Genomic DNA, 16,642 nt, shown 5'->3' with positions numbered 1-16,642 from the left:
GCCCGGGGAGCGGGGCCGCCGCAGCCCCACAGCCCCGGGCCGCCCCTCAGGGCCCCGCGCGGAATGGCGGCAGCGGCGGGAAGGAGCCGGCGGGCGGCTCCGCCTCCCTGCCGTGCCACACGCGGCAGCTGCCTTCAGGAGCGCCGCCGGTGCTGTGGGGACACTGGTCCCACAGCTGGGGACGAGCCGCCGAGCAGCACAATGCCGCGGAATGCTTCAAGGGAGAGACTGCGTGTATTAGCGAGTTAAGGAGCAAAGAAGGGCAGAGTTCATCGGTGCCTCCCCTCGGAGAGGAACGGAGGGCCCGAGATGGCACCCAGACGCAAGGCCGAGGCACCTGACCAGCCTGCCTGGGTTCTGCGTAGGAGATGTCACCGAGAGACCCTCTAGCCTGGTACGGCCCTCTGCTGATCGTGTGCTGCAGCCTTCAAGGTGGGCATCGACGTGTGCTTGATTCCAGAGGATGGCATTGGCTGAGTTTATGCAGCTGGGCAGCTGGAGACTGCTTATGAGCCTTGGAGACATGACAGAGGTGGAAAGCTGTCAATGCCTCTGTGCTTGTGGCTGTAAACCCCTGGGGTTTAACTGGTGCTTCCTGGCCAATTGTACCCAAGGTGCTCTATCAGGCTTTCCAAGGGATTCTGAGCTGAAGGTGCCTGGCACACATATGTGATAAACGCCAATCACTCACTTTTTGAAATTTATGAAAATTTAATAAAGAATAAAAATTGGTTACAAAAAATTAATACAATAATAAAAGTTTAAAAAGTTTTCAGAGACAGGACAAATAATGAGACAATAAGAGCAAAGAAGGTAGCCCGGCCTACCGTCCCTTCTCCTCTCCAGACAAAGGCTCGCAAGGAGAAGGGCCCCGTTAGGGAGAAACCTCTCTATTTTTGAGGACAAACTTTAATGATTATGCATACTTTATCTAAGAAAAACCCGTTTGCCAAGAGCCTTTTGCTAAACCCGTGGCGTCCTGGAGTCTGGCTTAACCAGGTAGCTTTTGTGGATTCAAGGAGATATGCATGGTCTGGCTTGACTAGGGTGGTTTCTGTGGATTCAAGGAGATATGCATCTTTCCCTGTGAAAAATCCAAGAGGGGTTTTAGTCTGGCTTGTTGTAATTGTTCCCTCTGTGCAGAAATCTCCGGGTTATCTTCTATTTTGTCTTGAGCTAAAAAATACCTTACACACAATTCTTACTTAGATTCAATGTTAAAAACTACATTTACTGTATTATTTAAAATGTTAATACTACATAACTTTTCTACCTAGCATATTACATATAGTAAATATCTGCGTAGAGCCACACACACAAAATATGCCATTTTCATACAAAAGTCATGAATATTTCCTTCCAGGAAGAGCTACTCAGCTGAAAGGCCACCTGTGTTAACTCTTACCTGTGGGAACTCGCACCTTTGTGTGTAAGGCCTGGCAGTTCCTCATGATGTCCAAGGACAAGCAAGAGGGAGCTCAGGGCCTCTGGAAGACTGCTTGAGGCATCTGGGGCACACGTAGTGTTTACTTCTGCCACTTGCAGTTAACCAGACACAGGAAGGTTCTAGAGATGAGCACCTGGCATCCTGGTGTTCCCAGCAAAAGTGTGCGGATTTGACTGTGGGTTGGTCTACAGGACACGAAGCCCCTGATGGTGGCACTTGGGCCACACCTGCTGCAAAGGGAAAAAGGATTTTTGCTCAGGGGTTATTGGGGGTCCTTGAGAGAGCTTTAATCAGGGTTGGAAATGGAAAGGGAATAAAGCAGACTCGCTTGGGAGATGCCTGAGCACTGCACATCCATGTAGGCATGAGAATAGAGTAGAGAGAAAGTGCTGCCTTCAAAGGTCATGAAACTGTAGCAGAATTATCAGGAAAAGCATGCTTCCTGCCAGAATGCTGCCAAGACAAAAATGGTACTGAAGAACAGCACTTGCAGTTGGGTTTTTTAATGCAGCCTTCATAAGGGGCTTTTGATAGGGATTTCTGAGGAGTAAGAGTGCCTCTGCATTCCTCCTCACAGTGCTGCCTCCCAGAATACCTCCACCCTTCTCTACCTGTGCTCCTTACAGGCCTGTGCAGAATAAGGAGATTCAATAGAGGGAAGGTGCATGAATTCACCAGGCAACATGAGCATACACTGGGGAGTTCACAGACACCACTTTGCTGTGAGATCACAGAGCCCTGTTTGATGTGAGGTTCCAGAGCCCCACTGTGCTCTTCAGTGCTCACTCTGGGCAACACTGGAGCAGCAGCAGTGGCAGTAGAGGCACAATGTTGCAAGCACGGGGGGTCTTGGTCCTGACCCACTACCTCCTGCTCCTATTTCTCCTGGCCCTGCAAGCACAGAATGCCCAGGGTGCTCCAATACCTGGGCAGGGAGCAGGTAGGCAGGCAGGGGCCAGCACACAGCCCTGGCTGGTGGCAGTGGGGCCAGGGTTGGGCCTGGGTGAGCCAGGAAGCCACCATGGTGTAGGCAGTGGGGCAGACACGCCAGGAGAGTTGTGGGGGGCTGCAGCTGCTTCAGGGTACAGCATGGAGAGAGGTTCCTAAGGAGCAGGGAGGTGGGGAGACACAGTTCAGGCCCAGAACCTCGGCCCTGAGTTATCTGTCACTCTGCACTGGTTAGCCATCAAATTCAGCTCTGGTTAGCCATCACTCAGCACTGGGTTATCCACCACCCAGCACTGGTTATCCAGCCTCCTGACCATGCTCCAGGGCTGACCCAACCACAGGTTATGTGAGCATGCCATGGCTTTTCACTTCACGTGAGAGCTGCCAGCTAAGTGTCCCAAGATCCCCTTGCAGCTATGAGAATACAGACCTGCCTGTGCATGCCCTGTCTGGACCTTCCTCATCCAGGCCTTGATGTGTGACCATGACAGCACTGCATGCAATGGTAACTTCTTGTGGGTGTTTGGTTGTAGTTGAGGCCAGAGAGAGTGCTCTTTCAGCCCCTGAGCTAGAGCCAGATTCTATGCTGATTCCGAGTTGGTATCTCAAGCGTGAGTAGTCAGTCTCTACGCCTTCACAAGAATGAGCACTACTTTTCCTGGTGCTACTCATGGGAAATGTGCCTTCATAGGTTAACATCCATTTATAAATCTAACATAGGTAAGGATTATGACAAGATCCCTCAAGAATCCCCTGGAGGATTCCCTGAAGGATTACCTGAAGTTCCAGAAGACCTCCTGACAGCTTGGGATGAACCTTCATCTGGTTAGTATATCGCACTCTGTTTATCCTGGGACCTGGGAAGCTGAGCTTTTGGCTCCTGTAGAGATGTGCTGTATCCTGGACAGCACTCAGGCAGAGTCTTGCTGCTGGAACACTCCACTTCATACCTCCTGGGCTGAGTCGTGGAGATGGTACAACACAGCACCTGCTCCCAGTTTTGCTTCCAGATGATTGCCAGGGGCATCTCCTGCTGCTGCTGCTGCTGCAGTTGTACCATTACTGGCCAGAGCTGCTGTGTGCAGACATTCGCATCCAGATGTGGGAAAAAGGCCTGTGCTGGATCTGTGTTTGCCTCACACTCAGCACAGCACCGAGGCAGAAATGATACCCCATGAAATCGTGGCTGTCCCTGACAAACCTCAGGGTCAGGAATGGGTTGGAGCTGGACCCCAAGTGTGAGGGTGAACCTGAAGGGACTCCTTCTGTGGGATTTGGTTGATAGAAGTCTTGGGTGTTTGGGTCTGCATTTTTTTGTTGCTCTAGCAGAAAATCTGGCTGTGGATTCCTCTTGTCTTTGGGGACAGCAGGACTCCTTACTGCCACTTTCCAGAATGCCTAGGCTGTGGTACCTTGCTCCTGGTAAGGGACAGTGACTTCTATTTAAACTGTCCTGTGTTCTTTCTGAAGAGACAGATGATGAAAACCCTGATGTGCTGGAAACCATTCCTATGGAAGAAAGTGACAGTGTGCCGGGCTCAAATACAAAAATAGAACCAATACAGGATACCAACCCACTTATTGAGCCTCAGGAGTTTTCAGGTGAGTGCCTGGGAGATGCTGTCTTGGCAAAAGAGTAGAGTTTCAGCTGTATCTCTGCAGGTCGCTCCATAGATGAACTGCAGGTGTTCAGCACACAGCCCTGGCCTGCAGCTTAGAGGAGCAGACAGGAGCAGTGCTGTTCCCTGGCACACACTGCGTTCTTCTCCATGGGAACATTGGGAAATCCCTCTTGGTCCCTGGTGCTAAGACACCAGAGCCAGAGGGACCAGTCTCTGAAGACAACAATCCTTGGGCATCTGAAGTGCACTGTGAGATTATCACTAGAGCAGAGTACAAACATTGTCTCTTGCATTGTCTCGTACATTGTCTTTTCTCCTGCCAGATTCAGCTGCTGGGCAAAAACCTGAGACTTCTGGACACTGTGACCCGAGCAAGTACTACATCCTAGGGACAGTAGCAGCCTCGGCTTTGCTTCTGCTTGGGGCAGTGTGTGGGTATATTGTCATGTATCAGCTGCTGAAGAGAGACAGGTGAGTTATTTATTGCTGCCACTGGCAATGAAGTGTTTGCACCGTGCTCAAGTGCCAAGGCAGCACCTGGTAGTGCTCTGCAGAAACCTCTGCAGTGCAATGCTTTAACTGTGCTCTAAATTAGTATCTATGAGGAGTCCTCTGGGAAATCTGTTTCTACAGGAGGACCCAGGAAGACAAAGAAGCACTAGGACAAGTCGACACTGATTCTTCCTGGGAAAGCCATGGTCATCCTAGAGGTAAAGGTGAAGCAGAGTCAGGAGGAGGACCAGGAAGGGATGAGAAAGCCCAAGCCAACAGGTTCCGGGACAGCTGCCGCCTGTTTCCTGAGGTCTTTGCAGCAGAGCTTGCCCAGCGGTACAAGAACATGGGCACAGACCCCTCACCTCTGCCCACGTGTCCCTTCTGTGGTCTGGCTGATGGTGCCTCTTCACAGGACCACTGGATTTCCCTGGACTCACCTCAGCCCACACCATTCTCATGCCCCTGCTGCCAGTACCAGCAGGAATATTTTATATTAGAGGAAAATGATTATTTTAGTGATAGCATATAAATAAATATATTTCTAAAAGCAGTAAGTTCTTGCCTGTTGTGGCTGTTTCAGTTGGGGTAGAATGCCCAGAGCTGGGAACAGGGCTGGAGCATTGATAAGAGCTGTGAGAAACCTGCACTGCAGTGCGGGACCTGTTTGTGCCAGCCTCAGCCTGCTTTCCCAGCAATGGCCATCAACAAGGCTTTCCTGCACCGAACAGGGACATGCTGGTGAGGAGTGACATGCAAAAACTTCTCTACTACCTCATTTGGGAGGCTGCCCTGAATCAGGATGCTCTGGGCAGAGAGGAAAGGATGTTCTGGGAAAGGCACCTGTCCAGTGCTGAGTACATCAAGGAGACCTGACATGGTGACTTAGGTCACAGGGGATGTGGCAGGTCCCACCAAAGAGCTCAGATCAAGGATCAAGGAGCGGAAAGTTGGAGCCAGGCTGAGTGAGGGACACAGGGGAAGGGATCTGATATTAGTCACAGGAGTGGTATTAAAAATAAAATTGATAACAGAGACAACAATTATAATAAAAACGATTGTCTTTTACCACAGATGACAGGACAAAGTCATAGATGGAACAAAGCACAGGAAGTATGCTGTGGTGTTTTGCTGCAACTGCCCCACTTGAGTGAGTGGTGCAGTTGCAGGTTCTATGTGGCTCCTTAATTACTGTTTTGGGATTTGACTTAACTTTTGGTTCATGGAAGTTAAGACTGAGGCAATATACACCTGGGTATTTCCCACTCAGTATCTAAAGTGATGGACTGTAAGACTGTGAAGAAAGAGGCCTTCCAGGTGGGAGGGTGTGGGAACCAAGCTAGCTGAGATGGATAATATCTTAGCCCAGGTATCTTATGCAGAAACCATAAACCTGACACCATGGGAGGTGGGATATGGAAATTAGGATACTAATGGCATCATTCCAAAATAGGTCATGTCTCTGGGTCTGGTTCTCCATGGGTTCAGAACCTTTGACATAAAAAGTCACGTCCCTATCCCACATTTGGGACCGGACACTTGCCCTCAGATAATCTTATATATTGTTAAGTTAGCCACACACACGCATCTTTGGATGCTGTCCTTTGGACCGTGTGGTCTCTGCATTTGCTCTTTTACCACGATTAAAGTTCTGGTTTTGGGCACTGCATCATTCCCACTCCTCTATTTTAAGGGGACCACAACCATAATCACAGTGCAAACTGTGATAGGAAGAAGTGACAGAATGCCCATCTCACACCAGGGAGCTGCCCTGGGGTCACGAGTCAGATTCACTGTGGTCCTGTGGCTTTTCCCCATGCTTGCTCCTGCTCGGCCATCTACAGCCAAAGCTGGCAGTGGGAGTGCAGCAAAACTGCTGTCCAAGAAACACAGCACAGCTCTCTGAGGCTGCCTGTCTCCTGCAGTGTGTGGGGAGGATATTGGCAGCAGCAATTGCCAGAGAGATGCTTGAAGGCGTCTCTGGACACTGTGTGGTTTGGGGGCATTTTGTATGCTTCTGGCTCAGGCGGTAAAGACTGACAATGCTATTCCCCAGACAATGCAATCCCCTGGAAGTGGTGAAGAGGAAGCACTGAGCTGCTCACCCTTGCCCCTCGCCTCTCCACAGCAGCTCCAGCTCCACCTCTGGGCTGTCCATCACGGGCCTCTCAGCAGCCTCTGAGATTTCCACCTCCTGAGAGGGCAGGCCAAGGCTCTTTGCAGCACAGAGTTTTGCCTCAACCCTTGAATCAAGCCCTACAAAGTCTTGTCATATAGACATCCACACATGGAGCCCTGCAGATGCTCATGTGAACTGAGAGCTGTGGGATACGCGCAGGGTCATGCCCTGGAGAGCCATTTCTGAACTGCCTCGGCTGCGTCTGAGGGAGCTGACATGCCGACGTGCCACTGCACCATGGATTCAACGCGGTGCAGTGAAAACCGCCCCTGGGTGTCTCTTTGTCATGAACTCGTGTGTTGCTCTGTCCAGTTGCCACTCCCTTGGTTTCTCGCTGTATCGCTGTTCTTTCCCACTCCCCCTATGTCTTGCTGCCCAGCCAAAGCTTCTTCCATAGTCTCCATACTGCCCCAGTCCAGACTTTGCTCCATCCTGCTCCCTCCTGCTCATTCTGCCTCTCTTCCTCTGTCCCTGCTGTCTCTTCCTGCATCTCTGGTCCTGTTCCCTATGCTTTTGCTCTCCTTGTCTCTCTGTTCCGCTTCCTGTCCTTAACACTTTTGTCTTTACTTCTCGGCTCTGCTCCCTGAGCCACGCTCCGCTCACACTCCCAGGGGAACTGCCCCGGCAGCCATTCTCTGCAGCCGGGACACGGCGGGGAGCGGTCCTGCAGCGGCGAGTCGGGCCCGGGACAGGCGCCTCCTCGGCCCTGGGGCCGGAGCGGGGCCGCTCCGAGCCAGCGGAGGCAGCTGGAGCTGCGGCCCGGGGAGCGGGGCCGCCGCAGCCCCACAGCCCCGGGCCGCCCCTCAGGGCCCCGCGCGGAATGGCGGCAGCGGCGGGAAGGAGCCGGCGGGCGGCTCCGCCTCCCTGCCGTGCCACACGCGGCAGCTGCCTTCAGGAGCGCCGCCGGTGCTGTGGGGACACTGGTCCCACAGCTGGGGACGAGCCGCCGAGCAGCACAATGCCGCGGAATGCTTCAAGGGAGAGACTGCGTGTATTAGCGAGTTAAGGAGCAAAGAAGGGCAGAGTTCATCGGTGCCTCCCCTCGGAGAGGAACGGAGGGCCCGAGATGGCACCCAGACGCAAGGCCGAGGCACCTGACCAGCCTGCCTGGGTTCTGCGTAGGAGATGTCACCGAGAGACCCTCTAGCCTGGTACGGCCCTCTGCTGATCGTGTGCTGCAGCCTTCAAGGTGGGCATCGACGTGTGCTTGATTCCAGAGGATGGCATTGGCTGAGTTTATGCAGCTGGGCAGCTGGAGACTGCTTATGAGCCTTGGAGACATGACAGAGGTGGAAAGCTGTCAATGCCTCTGTGCTTGTGGCTGTAAACCCCTGGGGTTTAACTGGTGCTTCCTGGCCAATTGTACCCAAGGTGCTCTATCAGGCTTTCCAAGGGATTCTGAGCTGAAGGTGCCTGGCACACATAAGTCATGAATATCTCCTTCCAGGAAGAGCTACTCAGCTGAAAGACCACCTGTGTTAACTCTTACCTGTGGGAACTCGCACCTTTGTGTGTAAGGCCTGGCAGTTCCTCATGATGTCCAAGGACAAGCAAGAGGGAGCTCAGGGCCTCTGGAAGACTGCTTGAGGCATCTGGGGCACACGTAGTGTTTACTTCTGCCACTTGCAGTTAACCAGACACAGGAAGGTTCTAGAGATGAGCACCTGGCATCCTGGTGTTCCCAGCAAAAGTGTGCGGATTTGACTGTGGGTTGGTCTACAGGACACGAAGCCCCTGATGGTGGCACTTGGGCCACACCTGCTGCAAAGGGAAAAAGGATTTTTGCTCAGGGGTTATTGGGGGTCCTTGAGAGAGCTTTAATCAGGATTGGAAATGGAAAGGGAATAAAGCAGACTCGCTTGGGAGATGCCTGAGCACTGCACATCCATGTAGGCATGAGAATAGAGTAGAGAGAAAGTGCTGCCTTCAAAGGTCATGAAACTGTAGCAGAATTATCAGGAAAAGCATGCTTCCTGCCAGAATGCTGCCAAGACAAAAATGGTACTGAAGAACAGCACTTGCAGTTGGGTTTTTTAATGCAGCCTTCATAAGGGGCTTTTGATAGGGATTTCTGAGGAGTAAGAGTGCCTCTGCATTCCTCCTCACAGTGCTGCCTCCCAGAATACCTCCACCCTTCTCTACCTGTGCTCCTTACAGGCCTGTGCAGAATAAGGAGATTCAATAGAGGGAAGGTGCATGAATTCACCAGGCAACATGAGCATACACTGGGGAGTTCACAGACACCACTTTGCTGTGAGATCACAGAGCCCTGTTTGATGTGAGGTTCCAGAGCCCCACTGTGCTCTTCAGTGCTCACTCTGGGCAACACTGGAGCAGCAGCAGTGGCAGTAGAGGCACAATGTTGCAAGCACGGGGGGTCTTGGTCCTGACCCACTACCTCCTGCTCCTATTTCTCCTGGCCCTGCAAGCACAGAATGCCCAGGGTGCTCCAATACCTGGGCAGGGAGCAGGTAGGCAGGCAGGGGCCAGCACACAGCCCTGGCTGGTGGCAGTGGGGCCAGGGTTGGGCCTGGGTGAGCCAGGAAGCCACCATGGTGTAGGCAGTGGGGCAGACACGCCAGGAGAGTTGTGGGGGGCTGCAGCTGCTTCAGGGTACAGCATGGAGAGAGGTTCCTAAGGAGCAGGGAGGTGGGGAGACACAGTTCAGGCCCAGAACCTCGGCCCTGAGTTATCTGTCACTCTGCACTGGTTAGCCATCAAATTCAGCTCTGGTTAGCCATCACTCAGCACTGGGTTATCCACCACCCAGCACTGGTTATCCAGCCTCCTGACCATGCTCCAGGGCTGACCCAACCACAGGTTATGTGAGCATGCCATGGCTTTTCACTTCACGTGAGAGCTGCCAGCTAAGTGTCCCAAGATCCCCTTGCAGCTATGAGAATACAGACCTGCCTGTGCATGCCCTGTCTGGACCTTCCTCATCCAGGCCTTGATGTGTGACCATGACAGCACTGCATGCAATGGTAACTTCTTGTGGGTGTTTGGTTGTAGTTGAGGCCAGAGAGAGTGCTCTTTCAGCCCCTGAGCTAGAGCCAGATTCTATGCTGATTCCGAGTTGGTATCTCAAGCGTGAGTCGTCAGTCTCTACGCCTTCACAAGAATGAGCACTACTTTTCCTGGTGCTACTCATGGGAAATGTGCCTTCATAGGTTAACATCCATTTATAAATCTAACATAGGTAAGGATTATGACAAGATCCCTCAAGAATCCCCTGGAGGATTCCCTGAAGGATTACCTGAAGTTCCAGAAGACCTCCTGACAGCTTGGGATGAACCTTCATCTGGTTAGTATATCGCACTCTGTTTATCCTGGGACCTGGGAAGCTGAGCTTTTGGCTCCTGTAGGGATGTGCTGTATCCTGGACAGCACTCAGGCAGAGTCTTGCTGCTGGAACACTCCACTTCATACCTCCTGGGCTGAGTCGTGGAGATGGTACAACACAGCGCCTGCTCCCAGTTTTGCTTCCAGATGATTGCCAGGGGCATCTCCTGCTGCTGCTGCTGCTGCAGTTGTACCATTACTGGCCAGAGCTGCTGTGTGCAGACATTCGCATCCAGATGTGGGAAAAAGGCCTGTGCTGGATCTGTGTTTGCCTCACACTCAGCACAGCACCGAGGCAGAAATGATACCCCATGAAATCGTGGCTGTCCCTGACAAACCTCAGGGTCAGGAATGGGTTGGAGCTGGACCCCAAGTGTGAGGGTGAACCTGAAGGGACTCCTTCTGTGGGATTTGGTTGATAGAAGTCTTGGGTGTTTGGGTCTGCATTTTTTTGTTGCTCTAGCAGAAAATCTGGCTGTGGATTCCTCTTGTCTTTGGGGACAGCAGGACTCCTTACTGCCACTTTCCAGAATGCCTAGGCTGTGGTACCTTGCTCCTGGTAAGGGACAGTGACTTCTATTTAAACTGTCCTGTGTTCTTTCTGAAGAGACAGATGATGAAAACCCTGATGTGCTGGAAACCATTCCTATGGAAGAAAGTGACAGTGTGCCGGGCTCAAATACAAAAATAGAACCAATACAGGATACCAACCCACTTATTGAGCCTCAGGAGTTTTCAGGTGAGTGCCTGGGAGATGCTGTCTTGGCAAAAGAGTAGAGTTTCAGCTGTATCTCTGCAGGTCGCTCCATAGATGAACTGCAGGTGTTCAGCACACAGCCCTGGCCTGCAGCTTAGAGGAGCAGACAGGAGCAGTGCTGTTCCCTGGCACACACTGCGTTCTTCTCCATGGGAACATTGGGAAATCCCTCTTGGTCCCTGGTGCTAAGACACCAGAGCCAGAGGGACCAGTCTCTGAAGACAACAATCCTTGGGCATCTGAAGTGCACTGTGAGATTATCACTAGAGCAGAGTACAAACATTGTCTCTTGCATTGTCTCGTACATTGTCTTTTCTCCTGCCAGATTCAGCTGCTGGGCAAAAACCTGAGACTTCTGGACACTGTGACCCGAGCAAGTACTACATCCTAGGGACAGTAGCAGCCTCGGCTTTGCTTCTGCTTGGGGCAGTGTGTGGGTATATTGTCATGTATCAGCTGCTGAAGAGAGACAGGTGAGTTATTTATTGCTGCCACTGGCAATGAAGTGTTTGCACCGTGCTCAAGTGCCAAGGCAGCACCTGGTAGTGCTCTGCAGAAACCTCTGCAGTGCAATGCTTTAACTGTGCTCTAAATTAGTATCTATGAGGAGTCCTCTGGGAAATCTGTTTCTACAGGAGGACCCAGGAAGACAAAGAAGCACTAGGACAAGTCGACACTGATTCTTCCTGGGAAAGCCACGGTCATCCTAGAGGTAAAGGTGAAGCAGAGTCAGGAGGAGGACCAGGAAGGGATGAGAAAGCCCAAGCCAACAGGTTCCGGGACAGCTGCCGCCTGTTTCCTGAGGTCTTTGCAGCAGAGCTTGCCCAGCGGTACAAGAACATGGGCACAGACCCCTCACCTCTGCCCACGTGTCCCTTCTGTGGTCTGGCTGATGGTGCCTCTTCACAGGACCACTGGATTTCCCTGGACTCACCTCAGCCCACACCATTCTCATGCCCCTGCTGCCAGTACCAGCAGGAATATTTTATATTAGAGGAAAATGATTATTTTAGTGATAGCATATAAATAAATATATTTCTAAAAGCAGTAAGTTCTTGCCTGTTGTGGCTGTTTCAGTTGGGGTAGAATGCCCAGAGCTGGGAACAGGGCTGGAGCATTGATAAGAGCTGTGAGAAACCTGCACTGCAGTGCGGGACCTGTTTGTGCCAGCCTCAGCCTGCTTTCCCAGCAATGGCCATTAACAAGGCTTTCCTGCACCAGAACAGGGACATGCTGGTGAGGAGTGACATGCAAAAACTTCTCTACTACCTCATTTGGGATGCTACCCTGAATCAGGATGCTCTGGGCAGAGAGGAAAGGATGTTCTGGGAAAGGCACCTGTCCAGTGCTGAGTACATCAAGGAGACCTGACATGGTGACTTAGGTCACAGGGGATGTGGCAGGTCCCACCAAAGAGCTCAGATCAAGGATCAAGGAGCAGAAAGTTGGAGCCAGGCTGAGTGAGGGACACAGGGGAAGGGATCTGATATTAGTCACAGGAGTGGTATTAAAAATAAAATTGATAACAGAGACAACAATTATAATAAAAACGATTGTCTTTTACCACAGATGACAGGACAAAGTCATAGATGGAACAAAGCACAGGAAGTGTGCTGTGGTGTTTTGCTGCAACTGCCCCACTTGAGTGAGTGGTGCAGTTGCAGGTTCTATGTGGCTCCTTAATTACTGTTTTGGGATTTGACTTAACTTTTGGTTCAGGGAAGTTAAGACTGAGGCAATATACACCTGGGTATTTCCCACTCAGTATCTAAAGTGATGGACTGTAAGACTGTGAAGAAAGAGGCCTTCCAGGTGGGAGGGTGTGGGAACCAAGCTAGCTGAGATGGATAATATCTTAGCCCAGGTATCTTATGCAGAAACCATAAACCTGACACCATGGGAGGTGGGATATGGAAATTAGGATACTAATGGCATCATTCCAAAATAGGTCATGTCTCTGGGTCTGGTTCTCCATGGGTTCAGAACCTTTGACATAAAAAGTCACTTCCCTATCCCACATTTGGGACTGGACACTTGCCCTCAGATAACCTTATATATTGTTAAGTTAGCCACACACATGCATCTTTAGATGCTGTTCCTTGGACCGTGTGGTCTCTGCATTTGCTCTTTTACCACGATTAAAGTTCTATTTTTGGGCACTGCATCATTCCCGCTCCTCTATTTTAAGGGGACCACAACCGGAATCACAGTGCAGACTATGATAGGAAGAAGTGACAGAATGCCCATCTCACACCAGGGAGCTGCCCTGGGGTCACGAGTCAGATTCACTGTGGTCCTGTGGCTTTTCCCCATGCTTGCTCCTGCTCGGCCATCTACAGCCAAAGCTGGCAGTGGGAGTGCAGAAAAACTGCTGTCCAAGAAACACAGCACAGCTCTCTGAGGCTGCCTGTCTCCTGCAGTGTGTTGGGAGGTTATTGGCAGCAGCAATTGCCAGAGAGATGCTTGAAGGAGTCTCTGGACACTGTGCGGTTTGGGGGCATTTTGTATGCTTCTGGCTCAGGCAGTAAAGACTGACAGTGCTATTCCCCAGACAATGCGATTCCCTTGGAAGTGGTGAAGAGGAAGAGCTACTCACCCTTGGCCCTCGCCTCTCCACAGCAGCTCCAGCTCCACCTCTGGGCTGTCCATCACGGGCCTCTCAGCAGCCTCTGAGATTTCCACCTCCTGAGAGGGCAGGCCAAGGCTCTTTGCAGCACAGAGTCTTGCCTCAACCCTTGAATCAAGCCCTACAAAGGCTTGTCAGATAGACATCCACACGTGCAGCCCTGCAGATGTTCATGTGAACTGAGAGCTGTGGGATACGCGCAGGGTCATGCCCTGGAGTGCCATTTCTGAACTGCCTCGGCTGCTTCTGAGGGAGCTGACATGCTGACGTGCCACTGCACCATGGATTTAACGCGGTGCAGTGAAAACCGCCCCTGGGTGTCTCTTTGTCATGATCTCGTGTGTTGCTCTGTCCAGTTGCCACTCCCTTGGTTTCTCGCTGTATTGCTGTTCTTTCCCACTCCCCCTATGTCTTGCTGCCCAGCCAAGGCTTCTTCCAGTCTCCATCCTGCCCCAGTCCAGACTTTGCTCCCTCCTGCTCATTCTGCCTCTCTTCCTCTGTCCCTGCTGTCTCTTCCTGCATCTCTGGTCCTGTTCCCTATGCTTTTGCTCTCCTTGTCTCTCTGTTCCGCTTCCTGTCCTTAACACTTCTGTCTTTACTTCTCGGCTCCGCTCCCTGCGCCACGCTCAGCCCACACTCCCAGGCGAACTACCCCGGCAGCCATTCTCTGCAGCCGGGACACGGCGGGGAGCGGTCCTGCAGCGGCGAGTCGGGCCCGGGACAGGCGCCTCCTCGGCCCTGGGGCCGGAGCGGGGCCGCTCCGAGCCAGCGGAGGCAGCTGGAGCTGCGGCCCGGGGAGCGGGGCCGCCGCAGCCCCACAGCCCCGGGCGGCCCCTCAGGGCCCCGCGCGGAATGGCGGCAGCGGCGGGAAGGAGCCCGCGGGCGGCTCCGCCTCCCTGCCGTGCCACATACGGCAGGGGCCTTCCGGAGCGCCGCCGGTGCTGTGGGGACACTGGTCCCACAGCTGGGGACGAGCCGCCGAGCACCACAATGCCGCGGAATGCTTCAAGGGAGAGACTGCGTGTATTAGCGAGTTAAGGAGCAAAGAAGGGCAGAGTTCATCGGTGCCTCTCCTCGGAGAGGAACGGAGGGCCCGAGATGGCACCCAGACACAAGGCCGAGGCACCTGACCAGCCTGCCTGGGTTCTGCGTAGGAGATGTCACCGAGAGACCCTCTAGCCTGGTACGGCCCTCTGCTGATCGTGTGCTGCAGCCTTCAAGGTGGGCATCGACGTGTGCTTGATTCCAGAGGATGGCATTGGCTGAGTTTATGCAGCTGGGCAGCTGGAGACTGCTTATGAGCCTTGGAGACATGACAGAGGTGGAAAGCTGTCAATGCCTCTGTGCTTGTGGCTGTAAACCCCTGGGGTTTAACTGGTGCTTCCTGGCCAATTGTACCAAAGGTGCTCTATCAGGCTTTCCAAGGGATTCTGAGCTGAAGGTGCCTGGCACACATAAGTCATGAATATTTCCTTCCAGGAAGAGCTACTCAGCTGAAAGTCCACCTGTGTTAACTCTTACCTGTGGGAACTGCCACCTTTGTGTGTAATGCCTGGCAGTTCCTCATGATGTCCAAGGACAAGCAAGAGGGAGCTCAGGGCCTCTGGAAGACTGCTTGAGGCATCTGGGGCACACGTAGTGTTTACTTCTGCCACTTGCAGTTAACCAGACACAGGAAGGTTCTAGAGATGAGCACCTGGCATCCTGGTGTTCCCAGCAAAAGTGTGCGGATTTGACTGTGGGTTGGTCTACAGGACACGAAGCCCCTGATGGTGGCACTTGGGCCACACCTGCTGCAAAGGGAAAAAAGATTTTTCCTCAGGGGTTATTGGGGGTCCTTGAGAGAGCTTTAATCAGGGTTGGAAATGGAAAGGGAATAAAACAGGCTCGCTTGGGAGATGCCTGAGCACTGCACATTCATGTAGGCATGAGAATAGAGTAGAGAGAAAGTGCTGCCTTCAAAGGTCATGAAACTGTAGCAGAATTATCAGGAAAAGCATGCTTCCTGCCAGAATGCTGCCAAGACAAAAATGGTACTGAAGAACAGCACTTGCAGTTGGGTTTTTTAATGCAGCCTTCATAAGGGGCTTTTGATAGGGATTTCTGAGGAGTAGGAGTGCCTCTGCATTCCTCCTCAGAGTGCTGCCTCCCAGAATACCTCCACCCTTCTCTACCTGTGCTCCTTACAGGCCTGTGCAGAATAAGGCGATTCAATAGAGGGAAGGTGCATGAATTCACCAGGCAACATGAGCATACACTGGGGAGTTCACAGACACCACTTTGCTGTGAGATCACAGAGCCCTGTTTGATGTGAGGTTCCAGAGCCCCACTGTGCTCTTCAGTGCTCACTCTGGGCAACACTGGAGCAGCAGCAGTGGCAGTAGAGGCACAATGTTGCAAGCACGGGGGGTCTTGGTCCTGACCCACTACCTCCTGCTCCTATTTCTCCTGGCCCTGCAAGCACAGAATGCCCAGAGTGCTCCAATACCTGGGCAGGGAGCAGGTAGGCAGGCAGGGGCCAGCACACAGCCCTGGCTGGTGGCAGTGGGGCCAGGGTTGGGCCTGGGTGAGCCAGGAAGCCACCACGGTGTAGGCAGTGGGGCAGACACACCAGGAGAGTTGTGGGGGGCTGCAGCTGCTTCAGGGTGCAGTGTGGAGAGAGGTTCCTAAGGAGCAGGGAGGTGGGGAGACACAGTTCAGGCCCAGAACCTCGGCCCTGAGTTATCTGTCACTCTGCACTGGTTAGCCATCAAATTCAGCTCTGGTTAGCCATCACTCAGCACTGGGTTGTCCACCACCCAGCACTGGTTATTCACCCTCCTGACCATGCTCCAGGGCTGACCCAACTACAGGGTCACCAACCACAGGTTGTGTGAGTATTCCATGGCTTTTCACTTCACGTGAGAGCTGCCAGCTCAGTGTCCCAAAGGCAGTCAGACGCCCCTGCAGCTGAGAGAATACAGACCTGCCTGTGCATGCCCTGTCAGGACCTTCCTCATCCAGGCCTTGAAGTGTGACCATGACAGCACTGCATACAATGGTAACTTCTTGTGTGTGTTTGGTTGTAGTTGAGGCCAGAGAGGGTTCTCCTCCAGCTCCTCAGGCAGATTCTATGCTGATTCCGAGCTGGTATGTCAAACGTGAGTAGTCAGTTTTTATTTGATGAACTTTACTGATGAAGGACTACTTCTTGTTCTGTTCATGGGAAATGAACAGAACAATATGTAAA

The 16,642-nt window shown here is 52.5% G+C and overlaps 2 protein-coding genes across 2 annotated transcripts; both read left to right on the top strand.

Moving 5' to 3' along the window:
* Window positions 1-294: 294 nt before the first annotated feature.
* LOC134564084 (uncharacterized) lies at window positions 295-5,054 on the top strand. The gene is made up of 5 exons (XM_063422704.1): window positions 295-432; window positions 3,116-3,220; window positions 3,866-3,997; window positions 4,341-4,488; window positions 4,651-5,054. The coding sequence occupies exons 1-5, from the start codon at window positions 369-371 to the stop codon at window positions 5,039-5,041; spliced, it is 840 nt and encodes a 279-aa protein (XP_063278774.1). The 5' UTR covers window positions 295-368; the 3' UTR covers window positions 5,042-5,054.
* Window positions 5,055-7,294: 2,240 nt separating this feature from the next.
* Window positions 7,295-11,826, top strand: LOC134564567 (uncharacterized). The gene is made up of 5 exons (XM_063423459.1): window positions 7,295-7,877; window positions 9,888-9,992; window positions 10,638-10,769; window positions 11,113-11,260; window positions 11,423-11,826. The coding sequence occupies exons 1-5, from the start codon at window positions 7,814-7,816 to the stop codon at window positions 11,811-11,813; spliced, it is 840 nt and encodes a 279-aa protein (XP_063279529.1). The 5' UTR covers window positions 7,295-7,813; the 3' UTR covers window positions 11,814-11,826.
* The last annotated feature ends 4,816 nt before the right edge of the window (window positions 11,827-16,642 follow it).

The sequence above is a fragment of the Prinia subflava genome, chromosome Z, assembly GCF_021018805.1.
Source record: "Prinia subflava isolate CZ2003 ecotype Zambia chromosome Z, Cam_Psub_1.2, whole genome shotgun sequence".
Classification (NCBI taxonomy): domain Eukaryota; kingdom Metazoa; phylum Chordata; class Aves; order Passeriformes; family Cisticolidae; genus Prinia; species Prinia subflava.
The sequence above is the reverse complement of the archived record's forward strand: the minus strand, read 5'-3'. Positions and strand labels throughout refer to the sequence as shown.